This window comes from Osmia lignaria, chromosome 10 (assembly GCF_051020975.1).
Source record: "Osmia lignaria lignaria isolate PbOS001 chromosome 10, iyOsmLign1, whole genome shotgun sequence".
Lineage (NCBI taxonomy): Eukaryota > Metazoa > Arthropoda > Insecta > Hymenoptera > Megachilidae > Osmia > Osmia lignaria.
Genome location: NC_135041.1, coordinates 10,795,123 through 10,814,025, shown reverse-complemented (window position 1 = coordinate 10,814,025; position 18,903 = coordinate 10,795,123). Strand labels below are relative to the sequence as shown.

Genomic DNA, 18,903 nt, shown 5'->3' with positions numbered 1-18,903 from the left:
TTTCTGAAAATAGATTGAAATTTTAAATTTTAAAGATCTATATTTTCTCAACAAATTAATTTTATGTGCATTGCTCTATATTTCATTTGGAATAGAATCTCTGATATCAAATTACATACCATCTTATTTGAACTAAGAAAACCAGTAGTACTTCTGAAACTATACTTCACCTAAACGATTTCTACACTGATTGGTAATGCCCAGCAATATCCAATGGGCCTTAGTTTGCCCCTCCAAAAGTGACCTAGCCAATCCTGAAGTTATTTTCCTTGAAGTTTGTCAGGTATAATGAGATACCCCCTCTACTGTCATAAACAGGGGTAGCTGAAGTAAACAGCAAATGAGTCCTTTGTCAAAATTTGTCATTTACCGATTCTTCAGTGAACAGCATAGTGCAGGCACTTTCGTAGTTAACGTTGTTCCAAATCTTTAGTAAATTTTTTGTAATATACTGGTTCTGCAATCATGGGAGATTTAAAAAACGAGGAATTACGTCAAGCGAATTACGAGGTACGTGGTAATATTTTTAGAAACAGTGTTTTTATTGTGGGAATCTTCTGACAATTTGGATTATCTTTCTGAAGAAAGATTTTAATATTGGTCTTTTTTCCATTAAATTATGTAGCAGATATATTTAAGAAGAAAGTAAATAATAATTTGATATATTTAAAAAAAGAAAGGTATTACATCAACTAAAATTAATAAAAAACTCTATTATATATCAGAATTAAAATTTAACATAATTCTTTCTGTAAATAATTTTCTTACTTAAAATGTAAACCTTGAAATAATTAAAATAATAAAATTTCTGAATTAGTAAAATAAATGAAATAATTTTACTAAATAATAAAAATTGTGGCCTTTCAAAAATTTCTTACCTATAATAATATTCACAGAAAGTTCCCGCAATAAAAGACATTGAATCGTGCCACGAATAATCTTCAATTATTAAATGAAAATTTCTGAAAATTTTTGATAATTGAAACATTTCAGCTCCTCGCATTATTCGATGACAGCTCGATGTTGTCTCACTTCGAGAACTGTGCTCTCGATCTCTCGTATTTCAATTTCTTCGAAGATCTTCGAGTGGCAGACATCGATCATCAAAAAGAAGAAACCAAAGAAAATGAAAGTCGCTTGAATAATGATACCAACGGAAAGAATCATGTTTTCGCTGTACCGAAAATGTACAATTGCATGTACTGTTTCAAACAATTTTATAGTCGAACAGCGAGTCGTAGACACCAAGTTTGCCATGCTAAACAACAATTGCAATGTTCTTATTGCAAAACGAGATCGTATAGCATCAGTGCACTTCGCAGACATTTTGAATACTTTCATCCGTGCACCAGAAGACGACAGATATTAATTGAGAGCCGTTGATTCAGAGTATTTTTATTTAATTAAATACTCTTGGAAGTGTAATTCGCATATTGCAACTAATGCATTATGCATTTATCGGTTGCAATCTGGAAATTGGTAATTGATAAATTTGAGATATGGTAGTGAGGTGTTGATGTGGTGGACATTTTTAAATAGGGTTGTGTACAATTGGCTTTAAGTGAATACAATTTTCTTTCTAATTTATATCTACATATCTCTTTATTTATATTGTTAGGAAGTATGTATATTATTAATCGTCAATTAGTTAATGTACTTTGTATGTGATACTTCATCCTGTTGGAATTAGTTTCTTAGGTACAAGATGAATTATTCTATGAACCTAGTTCGTGATCTAATTAAAGCAAAATTAATTATTTTTAACAATATAAAACACGACCGCACTATTATATTTTTAACTATTCTAAATATTTATATATTTATTTTAATCTTTAATTTAATCTGTGTACAAATTGTCAATAAATAAAATTATTATTTACTGCATTTCTATTGCTTTTGTGAAATTCGAAAGAGAGAAAAAATACAAAGAAGAAAAAAGTTTTGAAGATGCATCATGCAAGATAACATGATTCGTGTTGAGTCATTAGAAACGAAAAGTAAACGAATATTATCAACTGATAAAACGAACGACGAAGTCAAAAATGACATCATTTAGAGTTTAGATTGATTAAAACAATCTCTTAGAGATATTATTCAATTTTAATCATAAGATTTGAAGGAACTCTACAATTATTATGTTGCAGATGAAAATATTTTTAAAAACGTATACTTGTATAAATATCCGCAGTGTACTAATTAAATTAGGTATCTTTAGGAGTAATGGGAAATTGAATCATCGAGTTATATCAAAAATATGCTATATGTATTTATTTCTATTTAATTTACATACAAAATTATTCGATATTTTAATTAAATCACTACAGGTACCTTAAAATTATTCCAGATACACAATATGCAAAGTTCACAATATTACACTAAAGGTCAAGTGCTAGTAAATCTTAGAAAATTACTAATAAACAAAAAATTTGTTTATGCGTTCGTTTAATAATACAGTATTTCTTGAAATATTTCTTAAATTAATTGAAAAGTTCTGTCATCAATTTTTATCCGTATAGTTATTTATTCACTTTACAAGAAATAGAAAAATTGTCACTGGTATATCGAATGCACTAATTAAGATAAATTTATTTTGAAAATGGTACATCCTAATTACAGCTTTTAATTGTTTAATACCAATACTATTAGAATTTCAATAAAATAACGCGCTTCAAAGTTTTGGAAAAAGAATTTCTAAAGATGACAATTTTATTATAAATAAATTAAAAAGAAAATACTCTATGACAGACATCAATTCCTACACTTATTAAAAATTCAAGGAAGAAAATAAAAACTACAAGTATTTCGTGAGTGAATCTCTCAACAACGCGAAACATTAATTTTGAATGAGCTTTCCAAATATAATAGTACAAGCATTCATTTGAAGTTACAAGTAATTTTTCACAACCGAACAGTCTCTAATAATTTTGTAACTACTGATAATCATGACTCGGAAAAGAATTTCACAATCTCTTCCTTCGACAACCACTCGTTGTCACAGGGAAGATCAACAGATATCCTCGATCGTAGATCCGAACTTGAAGATTTCGTATTCTGTGACCTTTGACCCACGCTAGTCGATTTTGAGTTACGATAAATCAATTTCTGTTTCTTCCTCCAAACCTTTGAGAGCAGTCTCTTGCTGCTCCTCATGTGACGAAGCACGCCATGCTTTTGCAATAGAAATTCATGAAAGAAAAATTTCGAACAATGACAGCACTCATAGATTCTTGGTTTAGGAAACTCAAAATTAGTTTGAGTTTCTTGTTTAGAAACATTTCGTTCTTGAGTTTCCATCTCTTTTGGTACAAGACCCAAATACATCAAGCATTCTATGGAAGATTTTTCTCCCTCATTATTTGTCTTCAATACTTTTTTCAAATTATTTTTCGGTATATCCAATCGTTTTGATTTCTTTACCAAGAAACGTATCGAAAGTCTAGCTTTCATTTCTCCAACTGTGTTCTCCTTGCTCACAAATGGTTTAACTATCTAGAAAAAAAAATATATATATATAAACTTAATGAACATTTGTTCAAATAAACTTAATTTAATTTTAATTTATTTGTAAATATTAGGATGCAAGTATACTGAGGTAATAGAATACTCGAATCAAATCAATTTGAGCTACAAATATAACAAAATACCAACGGAAAATATGTAATCAAATGTAGAGTTGAATAATAAAACAAGATAATGAACAATCAATCACTTACGCTACACGGAACACGTGACTTCCTCCTTTTTGAACCAATAGGAGTAGGTCGCATTGCAGAAGTATGTTGCGTTGTTTCCCAAAGTCTTCAGGGTAACTTAGTAAGACTTCAGAGGACTCTGAGGACAGTTATATTTAGGACAAACAGGGAGCACAGAAGTGATCGCTTTTAAGGAAATATTGGAACTGCGTAAGTTTCACGGTTCAATTAACGAATGGTCAAATGAAGGTACCCCACCCGTCTGTACCAGCGGTTAGGGGATGCGGCAAATAGTCCTCCAATCAGGTCAACCTTTCGCTATTTCCGTGAAATAATAATCCTCCGGTAGGTTACCAACCCTTATGGTGGGGGTAAATTGAAACCTAGCGGTAGAACTTTCTTCTTACCACGGTTATACGTTCTTATATTATTAACAATTAATTGTAATTAATGAGCCTTTCTTTTTTGAGTTTAAATTAATGATTCTCACGAAATTAATGAGAAAAGTAAGAAAATTACAGGGAACAATTATAATGATATTTTTAAATTCACCACTCAGGAAATTTATAAACTAATTATAAAAATCAAAGTCGATGAATAATTTTAATGTAGAATTGGCAAAAATTCCAACGTGCTATAAAATTTATAATTTCAAATTCATAATATTTGACAAACTGAAACAAAGGGGATAAGTAAATGAATGTATCATTGTGATTATTATTGAAATTTTTTATAATATATAATATTACCAAATTAACTATTCAAAAAGGAGTCGAAAATATGAAGTTTTACTTTCAAAATACATATTAACGTTCCAAAATTAGACGTTTGACTTCTGGGGCGTCCTATTTAAATCGTAGGCAACGAATGGTGACAATACAAACATTGAAACGCTATAAACTTTGATTATCTGAAACCGTTATGAATAATAAAGTTGATGATATTTGTTGGAAATTCCATAGATTTAATTGCAGGTGCCAGGTATAGGCAGTGTACCTTAGACACAGTAGCGTCCGGTTAATGGTCACAGGTTTCGGACCTAATCATGACCACTAATCAGATATTATTATGCACCGTTCTAAAGCACATAAATTTTGCCAAATATATTGACTACAGTCATACTTGATTAATAGTCGTGGACCTGGAGTCAAATTAATTAATCCTGGTCTAGCCAACACAGGGTCAATTTTAACCCATGAACGAAACAGAAGATTTATTTGCTATTAATAACATACTGCAATATATGTTTCCCATATTCAAAAGTAATCATGATGTTGTTAATAATAAAAGTAAAATTATGTCCAGACACTCAGAGAAATTTTTAATAAAAAGAAAGACACTATCCGCACAATTGACAACCGTATATTTACCGATCATTTATCGGAAGTTAGAATCTTCTGTTAACATTTCCTTCATCTCCTGGTGAACATATCTACCACACTATTGATGACGATATTACATTGTAATTAGATGGAGACGTCAGATAAGCGAACATCTTTCGATCTGAAATGAAATGTAAATTCCATCGTGGACAGATCTGGTGTACGTTGAAGACGTACGATGACCGGCGCGAATGAAATGTAAATTTCAATTCGATGTAGACGAGAAATCCGATACCAAGGTCGTTCCTCGGCTTCTCATCAGCTGACACCGATCTTGGCCAGCCTACCGCAACGCTCTGCGGTCATTTTTCTTTTCGTAACGCTTCATCGGCCAACGCTCTTTTTGCTGGATTAATTTCTCCCTGTAGCCGATAGAAAACTCCCTAGACGAGGATCTCCTGTTTTTTATTTTCTTCTTCTCCTTCCAACAAAACCACACTCTCGAGGTACCGTAACACTGGCCCAACATGATCAGACATCTTCAACGTCTAAGAAACAGCGCCCTGATAGCACGCTTTTTTGCTTATCACCGACAATATTAATTGTTATACCACCTTTTTCTTCATTTTTAAAAATTAATCTTATATACACTATTATAAATAGTTTTTACACTATTAGAAAAGGGCGACATATGACCTCCTTCTAATAACACAATCCAACAAATTAGAATTTTTTTTTGATCTGCAATATTCACTAGACAATTCTTATAAAAGTTTTCATTCTAAAATCGAATCCTGACCTGTCTGAACACCCTGTGTAATTAAAGTGGTATGAATTTTGTGAAGCTGTGTATTGAGAAATATCTGAGAATTTTCATGGATGACTTGTAATAAATTCTCGAGATATGACAGGCCTGAAAGTAACAAAATACTAAGCGTGTAGCAAGTGAAGTGTAAACGTAAGATGGACGTGGTTAAAGAAAATGATGATCCAACACATCCGAGACGAGAACGACAGACAAGTTTGAAGACCTCGGGGCTCAAGATCCATGGGGAGTTTTCCGTTTGCTATGGTGGACAGGATCTAGGAATGCGGCACGAGAAGTCAGAGCACTATTAAGCACGTAGAAAGCAACAGAGCTTGTAGATAGATCCTTGTGCACGGCAATCACCTGCTGGGTGGTCCGATGGATCGCCACGGGCCATCTCGTGCAACTCCCTCGTATGCTCGTATTAAGTCATTTTCCCGCATGCTCGTCTAGTCATGGAGGTGGCCTGCTTCGTCAATAAGTCCCCGTAAGGTGGATCCCCCTTGATCGAATCGTTCATCGCAGGGAAACGATCTGTCGTCGCTTCTACCTTCTCCATTTAACACTTTGATTGCCATGTTACATTTATTTATAGATCGGTCACTTTCAGTGCTATGCAAACTCGCTTAATCGTTAATCATTTTGATCGTTAGATTCATTTGTCATTTTTAAATTTTCAGATTTTGATAAAATACTTGATTTAATACCCACGTGAGGGTGACATTAAGATTTCCATAGTAATCTATTAGTAGTAACAAAATTAGGGGAAGAGGGTTAGTTGATGCCCCTATTAAGAAATTATAATTTTTTTTTAAAATAAATACCAATATTTTAATAATGTTAATAAGATATGTCAAAAAAATTGTTTGATCCATTATCAATATTGTTAGGCATTCTTTGACTTACCTAATTAAAAATTATGGCTGATGTAGTAAAACTGAGATTTATCTAAAATACAAAATACCTTTAAAGTAACTTTAAAAATGTCTACAAAATCTAATATGCGATATCTTGTCAAGAAATCCAATATTTCAATTGCCGTTCATTACAACGTCGCTACGTAGTAAAATTTGAAAATTGTCGAGTCAGCTGGAGGTATATGTAGTTATATTAGAAGGAGCGACGATCGCCCATGGCGTTGTCCGGGGGCACGGGAGTACCAGACGTTTCGTAATGGGTCGAAATTCATGTTTTTAGAGGTGGATGATGAGAAAGCATGGTGCACGTAATGCGAGCGAACACGTCGAGAAGAGTTGTGTTCAAAAGATCATCGACGGCTCGTTAACAAAAGGGAACGGCTATCTATGGCGTTTATAGAAACCGTATCTTAAGATCACTATTGATACCTCGATCGATTCATCGCCACGAGGCGCACCTGAACACGGAGGCTTCATGATGTTCTAATTTTACAAAATACTGTCTTGTACTTCTGATATGGTCACTATTATCAGATTGTCGGTTCATTTATAACATATTTATTAGTTACAATTTTAGCGATGTAATAATAAAAAGAAATGTAATTAGAAAGAGAAAATAATTAGTCTATATCACCCATCTCAACCGCTGCAATTAAACAGCTTCTAATTATTTTAATTTATTTTTGTTTCAGGTAAGTGCCATTACAAATCTGCCATTCAAACATATGACAATTCATCAGCTTTCAAGTGAGTAATACATATATTGTTCTATTTCAAACAAATAGATCTTTCTTTTTTTATAAATGACACAAAATGAATTTGTTCGCAATCTTGCTCCAAGGGATTTATTATCTTTATAACAAAGTCTTAAACGTTATGGTAAGACGTAGCACACCATAGAGATGCTGGCTTAACACAGGCACGCAAAAACGGACTTTGTGGGGCAAAGTTTAGCCCAGTGATCTTGAAAGAGTTAATACGCGGCTACGAGCATCGTGTCCGACCAAAGAGGAGAATACAAGGGACTCTTTGATCGTATCTGCAACGACGTGCGTCGGGACGCGTTCGTTCGCTTTGACGCTTTTTTTCCATGATGCATCCCGTACGTCGGTCCGATGCATCATCGCAAAATGGTGCAAACCATGAAAACATCTCGTCTTGATGCAGCCTTATGCGCATCTCGAGACATCAACATTAAACTAAAAACCGAAAAACAATTCTATTTTGAGTCATTCAGGGCCATCTAGATACTTAGTTTAATTTATTTAAATCGTCTGAATTTTATACAGGAATTTTAAAAGAATTCCTTTCGAATTCAAAAGAAAATACAAAATTAATAACGTATGTAAAATCATACAAAATCATACATCTAAAAATTTGAAATGATGGGATAAGTATGTTGAAAGTGAGAAATCGCATGCCATTTTTTGCGTTGTTCAAAATACTGATTTTTTAAATACCACTGAATGCAATATGGTTAATGATCCTCATTAAAGCGTGCCATAGTACATATGCACATTCATTTTCACCGTGGCAGTCAATCTGTTAATGATCCCCGACGTCTAGCCATCAAAGTCATTCCTCATGATTCATGGGCAAGTCCGATTGGATGCTTTCGCGAGTCGGTTGCCGAACACGCGAACACGTGAAACGTTCAGGTGATCTCATCGCGGAAGTAGAAGGCGACTTTTGAGGATTTTGTATTCCGGACGTGTGGGCTCTATAAAACTAACCATGCCCACGCGTTCTGTCCATTATACGTGGCGTCGCTCGCCGCCAAGATACTCATCGTCACGTAGCCGGACCACCTGTGCCACCATGAATATCCCATAAAATCGTTGCTTTTCTTTCGAACCTGCCGCCCTGGGAGTGTCTACCTTCTTCGACGTTTCTGATTCAGGAACAGCGGTGAAACAAAAGAAAGGAGACGCTTTCGATCGTAAGACACGAAGCAAAGGTGAATCGACCTCGCCTATGTACAACATCCAGTGAACAGGTTTTTGATGGCAGAAAAATGGCATGGGATTTATGCTCATTGCCGGTGACGTTTATTTCGACGAACAGAATAGAGTGAGAGGCGTTGAAGACAATTAGGTGATGGATTTTTGTTACGGGTCATAGTTGAGCCTTGGTAATTCGAACCTTTATAAGACCATAAATTCGTTCATTTCCTTCCGTTCCATTGTGAAATGCTCGAGGAATATAAATGTAAATTTATTTGAAATCATTCCAAATCAAAGTTTCACTACCACTGGCAATATAAAATTTTGTAATTTCGAGAAAATCATTTTCTTTGCAGTAATCTCAGATGAAAATATTATCATTTCATGATTTACCGACACATTATTACTTTTAATATTAGCGCATAGCGTCTGTTACTAAACATAAATTGCCATTTATTTTTTATAATATTTAAAATTTCTCTTATAGGATAAGAGGGCATTCTTATTTAAAATAAACACATTTTAGGAATTTTAAATATTCAAAGAAAGTGATATTCCAATTCAAATGTTAAATAGCGCTATCTAACACCTAACGTTTTTGATTAAATTTTATATACCATATAGCAGAAATTGCTTAAAAATGAAATTAAAGATCAGCCGATTAGCCCACAAATCTCTGAAGGAGTCAATGAATCATCATGCCATTAGGCACAAACCCTCTATAATACATAGGTGTTGAGCACAATGGAATCGTAGATTTTTCACGTACTCTTATTCTCGATTGTAACAAGTGTTTGCTCACGCAATGCGAGGCCTTTAACCCGCGAACACGTAGGTAGATGAAAGATGCGTCGCTCGATAGGAAAGGTGCTCGTCTAGGTGACGATAAATTGTTCACATGGGAGTAACATGTGGGCACATAAAAGCCACTCTAAATTGTACCCTATAAATCTTCACGTTTACCGAAAGCCATCAGATCATTTCATAAGTCATGTCGTTTTCCCGTGTAAGTTGAATTCATTAACCCTCAATCCTGGGTCATTCGGTACCCACTCGTGCGATCACTTGATATCAAGGGTTAATCTGTTAATCAGGGGGTGACGAATTGACTCGTCAATGAAAAATATTTGTGCGACGCATGGAATTTTGAAGATTATACATGGCGTCAGCGTCGTGTGAAACCTTCGTGGAGAAAATTATGTTTGTCGTGAACAAACTAACGTCGAGAATAAAGCATCTTGACTCGTGAAACTTCGGTTGATAAAGACACTGTAGAGCCCATGATTCACTTATGCACATAACGTCTTCTTCCACCATTTTATACAGTAAAAGAAAAATATTTGTTAAAATTATTAAGGGAATAATAATTAATTAGATTTAAACTAACAAAATTTCTTTAACCTTCTCTTTTTAGCCTAATTTTGGTCGATGAATTGTTGTAGATATTTTATAGATCTGGGTCACGATTGACCCATCTACCGTCGTTCAAGAATTAATAAAGTCTAAATTAATGACCAATTTAAAGGGTTAAAGGATTTATAATATTTTTAAATTTCTCTATGTCCCTATTCTTTTTCTATCTTTTTATATTTACATTAAGTGGAATGCTTAGGATACCATGGTACCCAAGTTATAAAACAACCATGAACATTTTGATTATTGACACAAGAATTAACCACATTATGTCGTTCATACTTATCATTATGGTACACTCTTACCGTGTAACAGCTTGGAATGAATCTGGTAGACCTAGAATGGAATTCAGCGCTGATAACTTATCAGTGGAAAACAAGTCAGACTGCAACGTGAAGCAATAATCTAATTGAAATCGCTGCAATCTCAAAGGAACTGAATTATTTAATCATTTACAATGAATCATGAAGGTGATTTCATGACGTTATTCTGAAATAATTATTCTATTTATCACCAATTAAAAAAAAAATAATAAGTAGGCAGCTTTGACCTCTTTTCATTGTCTCATGAAAATAATATAACATTAATACTGCTTAGAATTTTCATTAATTTAATTTTGTTCTTTTTTACTGAAAATGATGCTAGTCACTGCTGACTCTTATGTCATTCAATGTGTTAAAAATTGCTGGACAGAAATACTTTCGTGACTCATTGCATATCCAACAAAACGAAAAAAAGTTTCACGAACGTTTCTCCATAATTTTGTGAGGAAAATTCCATGCGTTACATTAGATTCCAACGGAGGTAGCGAACGGGTCATAAATGCAACCTAGTAGTCAGCGGAGCATAAAGATCGAGCATTGTAAGTTTCATTCGCGTGTCATTTTCCGGATTAAGTGGTTTCGTTACGCTCGTGAGGTGTCAAGAGTTTCGTATCGACGATGAGATCCGTCGCAAAATCAACGATCGCGTTTCTAACGGTTAATGTTTTTTTATCCTGATTCAAGTAATGTTAGATGGCTGGTGTCGAGTGAAATTCATGATAAGAAAAATCCAACGGACACGATATATATGTGTGGGTAATTTGGATTCGCTTCAGTGCTTTCTGTGTTCTAGGGATTTGTAATCTCGATGAAAGTTGAGCGCTGATTTTAGAATCTTACAGTCGCATGCAATATTTATTTCATTTTTGTTTTCGAAATTGTTTGTCATTTAGTACAAGAATAATTTAATTATTCTGTATTATGAAATTGTTTGGGAATCATAAGTGTAATATTGGTTTAATCCCATCACTAATGGAAATCACTTTAGCCTAAAGGAAAGCCTGTGCGTGGTTGTGAATCCACCTGTTCACCACTCGAACGCACGTGTCATGACGATTGTCATTTCTCTAATACCATGGATGATACAAAGCAGCCGCTCTTGTTAATTGAATGCGGTAATCCTCGTACGAGTCTCGAATGCTCGGTGGGTATTTCATTGTGAAAGCTTTACGAACTTATCGCAGGTGGTCTGGTCTGTGAGGTTGAAGGAAAAACACAAGGTATACGACGAACACCGCAATACCTTTCTTAGAGAGGCAATCCTCGAAGAAAATGAAAAGGGCACATCTTGATTGGATAATTAATGAGCGTATTAATCCTTTGCGGTTCGTAATTATTTTCGTAGCATACTCTAATAGGTCTGTATTTCAGTCGAAGAAATTAGAACACGAATAATACTCGACGGAATATAAATTCGGAGAATTGAAATCCATTGTGAATGGAACGATTCAAATGAAATAAAGCAAGTGATTTGAGTACGATAAAGAAACAGACAGTACGTTATATTGAATTAAACCATTCTTCATTCCTGACATATTTTATATCCTATTATCACACCGCGTGTTAATCATTGCTTGGTCAAGGTGTAATTTATTGTTACATTAGCGAAAACACATATTTTCTGGATGAATGGCTGTAAGTGATTTCTATGTATGTTAATTTCAATCATAACTCAACAACGCTACGATTATGCATGAATTCATTCATAAAATTGATACACTATTAACATTAATCTTGTGCCTATTATTTATACTCCTTTCATCATTTTTATTTCTATTTTAATCAATTTGTCTTTTGGTGTTAAATTGATGTAGCGATCAAAAGATGAAAACAAATGAATTTAAACAATTTGATTTCCATTGACGTACCTAGGATCTTTTTCTAAGGTGGACAAGATCTCATAGAATTCTGGAATTTTACCATCTTAAAATTTTCAAATGATAAGGGGGACACTTCATATCTTAGGGCGCCAAGCCCTCCTGGCTCCTACCCAGTTGCGCCAATGCTGATTGTGTAATTTCAGTCGAAGCATTCTTACATATATTTCGTAGATCTGGGTCACAATTGACTCAATATTTGCGTTTCAACAATTCAAAATAGTACACACATGCTATTACTATTTTCTCCAAGACTAATTATCTCAGTAGCTCTGACGTGTTTAAATTCTCTGGCATAACCAAGACATAAATTGTCTCAGACTCTTCTAAAGCTTCTCCGTATAAGACTAACGAGAGCCAGGATGAATCGTCAGTATGATCCTGTAATTAAGGCTCGATAAATGTTTATCATGACACGGAGGCCAGGTACGCGATGAACGCGTGGCATGCGTTTTTATTCTTCCCTCTATCCCTAAGCAAAAGGGGAATCTATCGCGGTCCGTGTCCGCTTTCCAGCCAGTTCGTTCGGCTGAAATTCTTCCTTCGTCTGGATGCCGGAAGCGAAATGCGAGCGGGATCCTCGCGAGTGCAATTAACGGGAATTACCTTCGTCAGGGAATATCGGCTGACGGTCGATATCTCGCGACCTCTAAGCGGACTTCTTTTCTACCATCGAATAAACAGGAACGTTGAAGAACGTCTTACGAAACGAGATCTCTCTCTCTCTCGGGTCGCATTCGCAATGCGCCAGGCATTAAGGCGCTTTATAAATATGCAACGAATGTACACACGTGTATCGGGTAGAAAAAAATGATTAATATTTATGCGATACACGAACGTGTTTGTTAGCTGGACGGACATACAACATATGCTTCTTCCTTGTTTTTTTCTTTCCAGATAAAATTTAAAAGTTGTAATTTTAGTTTAGATCGGTGATAAGGAACTTGAGGATGTTGGTATTATATATTCCTCGGATGGAGGATGCTGAGTCATTTGAGACCCAGATTTAAATCTGTCTTATATTGAGTTAATAATGTTACACTTTTGTGATAATATAGTAATTATGTAATAATTTGAGTAAAAAATAATTTCGGTATGCGCTTGGTACGAGATGAATTATGCATTAAATACACCTTTTCCCTTTGATTATTATGTATCAATATAATTTAAATAACTGAAATATCAGATAAATTAATGATATGTGTAATAAATATTTTTCTGTTGGATCGCTAATGTTGTCCATTAGTGAATATCGAATTGTCAGTTGTTTTTATCGTAATTTCTTTTGCCATGAGCAATTTATGATTTTTAGCGAACACATCTATCCTTACGATGCTTTGAAACACGTAGTCTTCTTATCTAACAACCAAACAATCGATAACGAGGCACTGCAGAACATGCTTCGACCTACTTTTCCAATGTCAACAATGACTGCTTTAAGTACTACATTTGTTTATAATACTTGAGTTGACTTTTTTAACACACCTACATTTTACAATTCCAAAGTAAACTAAAGATGAATTGTTAATGAAATTATTATTAATTAGCTTTCAATCAATAACTCTTAGGGAACATATTTGTAATTGCAAAGGCTATATTTCACCAATTACCAATATCAGATTTTAAAAATTCAATTATTTTCAAGTGCAAAATATCTAGAATGTTTTTCCTCCCCTGGAACAAAATTTTCAGCTAATCTTTTTGAAACGTCATCGATGTTTAAAAATTGCTAAAAAAAATATGCGTAGACTTATGAAATGAACTGATAAAATCCATAGAAAGGTAGCAAATTCAGTTGCCAACCTAATATTTCTTCTCATTAGTCGTGCAATGAACGATCGGTAAAAAGAATAAAAAAGAAACACCCACGTGCACTGCGTGAAAAGGAGATTCGGGTTTCCCTCAGGAAGGAGGAGGACGCGATCTGCCGGTCGAAGAAGAAGAGGAGAGGGCAAAGACGGCTAATGGTAATGGTAGCAAGCCAGTGTCTCTCGGGCCGTCGTCGAAGCCGGTACATGTTCACTTGGTCGTGGTCCACGTGTGCTCGATTTTTAGCCGGCTTCTTTTTCGATATATTTCAGCCTCGAGCTCGGTTACCTCGAGGGAATTCGCGGTTCGTCGATCCCTCGAACGAGTTCTCCGCTTCTTTTTCTCTTCCGTCATGCGCCCCCCTCGTGATCCACCTTCGATCGATCCTCTTTGACTTTCGCGACTTTTCGTCCTGATGAATCTTTCATCGATCTCTCTCGTTAAGGTGTTCATCCAAGCTTTCCCCATTTAGATAGCAATTTTTTGTATTGTGGAGTGCGTGAATGTTGCTTAATTTAATCTTGAGTGTTGGTGGAAGTTTAGAATCAAACTGTATGAGATGTTAAAGCATCAAACGTTAAAGGGATTAGAAATGAATTAGAAACAATTCTTATTTAGTTTATTTTCGTTTCGTGGATTGAACTTTTATTTCTGACCGGTGAGAAGAAGTATCATAATCCATCATCGTGCTTGTATTAAAGTGTACGTTGATTCGTGTGATATCATTTAATAAGACACTTGGTGTACAAACTTCGGATGCAATCTTTGTGAATATTAATCAGGGCAGGAAGTTGAAATTCAGTGCTGAAGACAGCTCATTAGCATACTTCATTAATTCTTTATCAGGGAAATCAAATTCATGCGAATTTATTTAAATCACTATATACTCAAAAATGTTGAAAATTTTCTAAGAAATTTTGTTGATCATTCGTCAAAGTGAATCTGAAATGCTGAAGACAGTTATGACCTCGTATAAAACTTATCGAAGTAAATCCAGAGCACTGTAGATATCGAAATCTTCTCAGCTAAATTCCTATATATACTCTTCAAGGTATATCCAAAGTGCAGAAGACAATTGTAACTTTATACGAAACTTCATTGGACCTTCATCGAACATTTTATTCACGATAGTATCAAAAGCTTCTAAACCAAATTAAGGTGAATCCTAAGTGCCGAAGACAATAGTGACTGTGAAATACCCTGGAATAATTTTCTATCAGATGACATGGTGATGATAGAGGCACATAGCACCGAGGCAGTCCTTCCTTTGAGCATGGGGTAGAAATGTACCCCGGAAGGTCAATCTGGACCCGGGGCGTCTTGGCCCTCGGAGTAGGGGCCCTATTTCTATTAGGATGGAGGATCAGCTCGACTGGCGACGCTTCGTCTGCCTCCGCGTCGGAGCGTATCAGCTCGCTAAAGATCGATTCGAACAGGAACTATTTCAGCGTAGTGCTCGCGTCGTCTCGATCTCCGCGCAGCCGGGACGACGATGACGACGAAGAGGAGAGGAAAAAAGAGGACCCTCTGTGGCAGGATCGACCAGTCGAGGGGGATTATTCAGCCGGTGATGCCGAACTTGACGTTGAACACAGTACCAGTTATTCGGCAGAAAGATCGCTTCCGTTCGCGAAAGATTATCGCGAATCGACCAGTCTCGCCGAGCTGACAGACGTCTCGACGTCGCTGAAGAATCCGGAGAACGATGACGAAAGCGGCGAGACGAGAACAGAGGATGATAATCAATTTTCGAAGGATCTTGGAGCGTTCAATGGCTCGGCTGGTGGTGAAAGGAGCCACGTAAACGAGAATTCGTCGCGGCAAGTGAATGGGGACTCCATGAATGAAGTTGTGGAAGATTTCGAGCCAACTTACTACTTAGACTTCCCTGAACAAACTAAAATTATAGCGACTTCTTCGGTGAAACATTTTTATTCCACGGAAACAGACGAGGATGTCGCGACAGAAATCGTCAGTGATTTCCATAACTCTGAAGAATCTGCAACGACGAAGAGGGAACGGGGAGCAGTAGACGAAGAATCGATTTCAGGATACCCTCCGGCGTTTTCTAGAAGACGACGTTTAACTGAAATGCAGAAGGACCGAGCTCCTTTTTTTCGCGATCAATCTTCCGCAAACACGCTCGAAAGCCGTAAAGGTCGATCGTCGGAACGAAAGATCCACGAAGGTGGAAGATCTGCAAATCGCTCGCCTCCGGCTGTCGATCTTTCTCTGGATTTTCGTGCGATTCGGGGGGAACGTAACAACCAGATGCTCGAGGGAGATGAACTAACGGATCCTACAGGAGATGGAGATTACTCGAGCCGCAGTGAAAGAGATTCTTCGGCATCGTTCTCAGACAATGTGAAACTTCCTGAAAATACACCATTGGAAAATTTGCAAATAGATGCAATACTTGAATTCCAGAATGAAGATTACACAGGGGAAAGTGCCGTTAAGAAATTTCAAAATGAAGAAAATTCTAAAAATATTGGAAAAGCATCGAAAAGTTCAGAAATTGAGAAGACATATTTAGATGATAGAAAAGTGTCATCAATAGATGGAAGACTTGGAGATGCTAATTTGCAGCGTGGGAAAAATAAAGTTCGTCGAAAACGATACACGAATTACTATTCGCCACAATCAGTCACCCCCATGGCTTACGTGCATATACAACCTGTGTATCCGGTAGCAACGCCTCCACCCGCGAATCGGAAGTGCGTACGGTGTATGGTTGTTTACAAACCGTGTCCTTCGATGCCGAGACAACCTCCTAGAGTCGCTCTTCCGACGTACAAGTACCAAGAACCGGCTTCAAAGTGGCATGGACTCAAATATGGTGAGTGATTCAATCCGTTCGCTACGGGAGAGTTTCAACGCAAATGTTGCGGCCAGGAAATTTGTAGCAATGATATTTTTAATATTCTTCGATAAATTATATAATTATTATTCGTTGTGAAAGGAAAAATGAAATTTAAAGACATATAAAATGGTTGACACTTGAACTTCTATAGAATTCCATGGAATTAAAATGATAAATTATTAATTTAATTTTTGTACTTGAACATTAATTACTTATTAAACACAAGTATCCGAAGCTTGAAATTTAATATAAATTTAACTTCAACCTATAGCTTGTTATCAAAATATTTACCTAAATAGACTAAGAATCTAATTAAAATCTACCTGCAAAAATAGAAGAAACTGTTCGTGACTGAAGATAAAGATTTTCTTCTCCTAAATGGAAGTGAAACAACAAAGTCGGCGGGCAACGTTTAATTATGTTTTTTCCTCTATTCAGGGAGGTCGCGAAATTCGTTGAACGTATAAAATGTTGCTAGAGCATCCTCCCGTCGTTGATTGCAATTTATTGCTGTGCCGTTTATTCCTAGAAAAAGCACGCCAACTAAACATCGGTCGGTTAATGAGCCGCATCCGAGGCTCCTCAACTTCTTCGCTGAGGTCGTAGGTCGCGAATCTCTGATCGACCCAACACGACACCGCACTCTCCTTGACTTCCGTTTTCTCGACTATCGTTAAAAGCACGCTAAAAGGTCTATCGATTCCATTTCCATCGATTTCAGTAACATTCACTGTATTCGACGTTATTTGACATTTCCGGAATTTAAATGATAAATGGTATAAAAGAATAAAAATAAATTATAATTATTTTAGCGGAAAAGGGTGTGATTTCCATCCGAGAATAATTTATTTTGCAATTTATATTATTTATATTATTTTATAATGTTTCACTTCATTACTTGAATTATTCAAGAATAAACGAGCGTAAATTGCATTCAAGTACTTGGTAAAAAATACAAAGAGGATGGCTTAGGAGGCTCTAAGATTAATGGTACAAACAACAGATGGAAAAATTTGACGAGAGGAAAGAAAGCTTCCAGACAAGGTATTTGCGTAGGCATGCGCGACGATCCATTGAAGAACGACGAAGAAACTAAAAATATCGACATATCAACATGCCAGCAGATGTACGCGTGCATTCGCACGCAGAAAAGTGCGTGATGTCTGAACGAAAGCTTGTTCGTGTAGGGATGGGATCAAGCATGTCGCGAGTAATATTATAACTCATGTTCTAAAAGGACTTTTTTCTAAAAATTCGAAGAATCTAAGAATTCTGAATACTCGTAATTAAATAACGATTATTTAGGCAATTAAAATATATAAAAGTATGCAAAATATGTATATGTAAAACATATACAAAATATTGGAAATATGGATAATATGAATAAGTTTATTGTTGTTATTTACTCTTTATTTTATTTTATTTTTAAATTCAAAAATTTATTTTGTCATTTTGGGACCATTATCTAATAAAGATAAAACGTGGTGTTACAAGGCATATGATTAAAAATTGATTGGAAAAGAAAATCATTCGTGAATACACATGAAACTTAATTCCATCACTAAGTACAAGCGATGAATCAATGTTCATCGTGCTTACTCGATCCAGGAAACGAGTGTTTCTGAATGATACGAATGAAATCAGCATTTGCATCAATGACGCGTAATCGGAAACGGGAAAGCGTCTACAGTATAACGATTAATTTACGCATGTAATTGTTGTTACATGACTACAAAAAATTGCATCTGTACATGTTCTTACAAACAGAATATTATTAGAAGCTGTTACTTAACACGTTAAATGTCACACATGATTTAATAAGATTTATGGTAGTGTTTAAAAACAGATAGAAAATATTAAAATTTTAGTTATGAATAATTACTTAATTATGGAAGGGTTTAATTTTGCTACCATAGAACATTAACATAAATTGATA

General features: G+C 35.4%; 2 protein-coding genes across 5 annotated transcripts in view; both read left to right on the top strand.

Annotated features, from left to right (window-relative positions):
• Nucleotides 1-18,903, top strand: part of wb (wing blister) — a 118,777-nt gene that overhangs the window by 65,557 nt on the left and 34,317 nt on the right. The window contains exon 1 of one of the 4 annotated variants that reach the window (XM_034339796.2): nucleotides 14,002-16,943. The exons of the other annotated variants lie outside the window; for them this stretch is intronic. Within the exon in view, the coding sequence (XP_034195687.2) occupies nucleotides 15,389-16,943 (1,555 nt within the window). The 5' untranslated portion in view covers nucleotides 14,002-15,388. Of the gene's footprint in view, nucleotides 1-14,001; nucleotides 16,944-18,903 lie in introns of those variants that run through there. 4 annotated transcript variants of the gene reach the window in all.
• Nucleotides 400-1,775, top strand: LOC117611718 (uncharacterized). The gene is made up of 2 exons (XM_034339870.2): nucleotides 400-510; nucleotides 994-1,775. The coding sequence occupies exons 1-2, from the start codon at nucleotides 466-468 to the stop codon at nucleotides 1,381-1,383; spliced, it is 435 nt and encodes a 144-aa protein (XP_034195761.2). The 5' UTR covers nucleotides 400-465; the 3' UTR covers nucleotides 1,384-1,775.

Excerpts from the sequence above, each read along its gene's own strand:
- LOC117611718 (XM_034339870.2), top strand. The coding sequence starts at position 466 with ATGGGAGATTTAAAAAACGAGGAATTACGTCAAGCGAATTACGAG. Across the intron at positions 511-993 it reads TACGTCAAGCGAATTACGAG|CTCCTCGCATTATTCGATGA; the intron begins GTACGTGGTAAT and ends GAAACATTTCAG.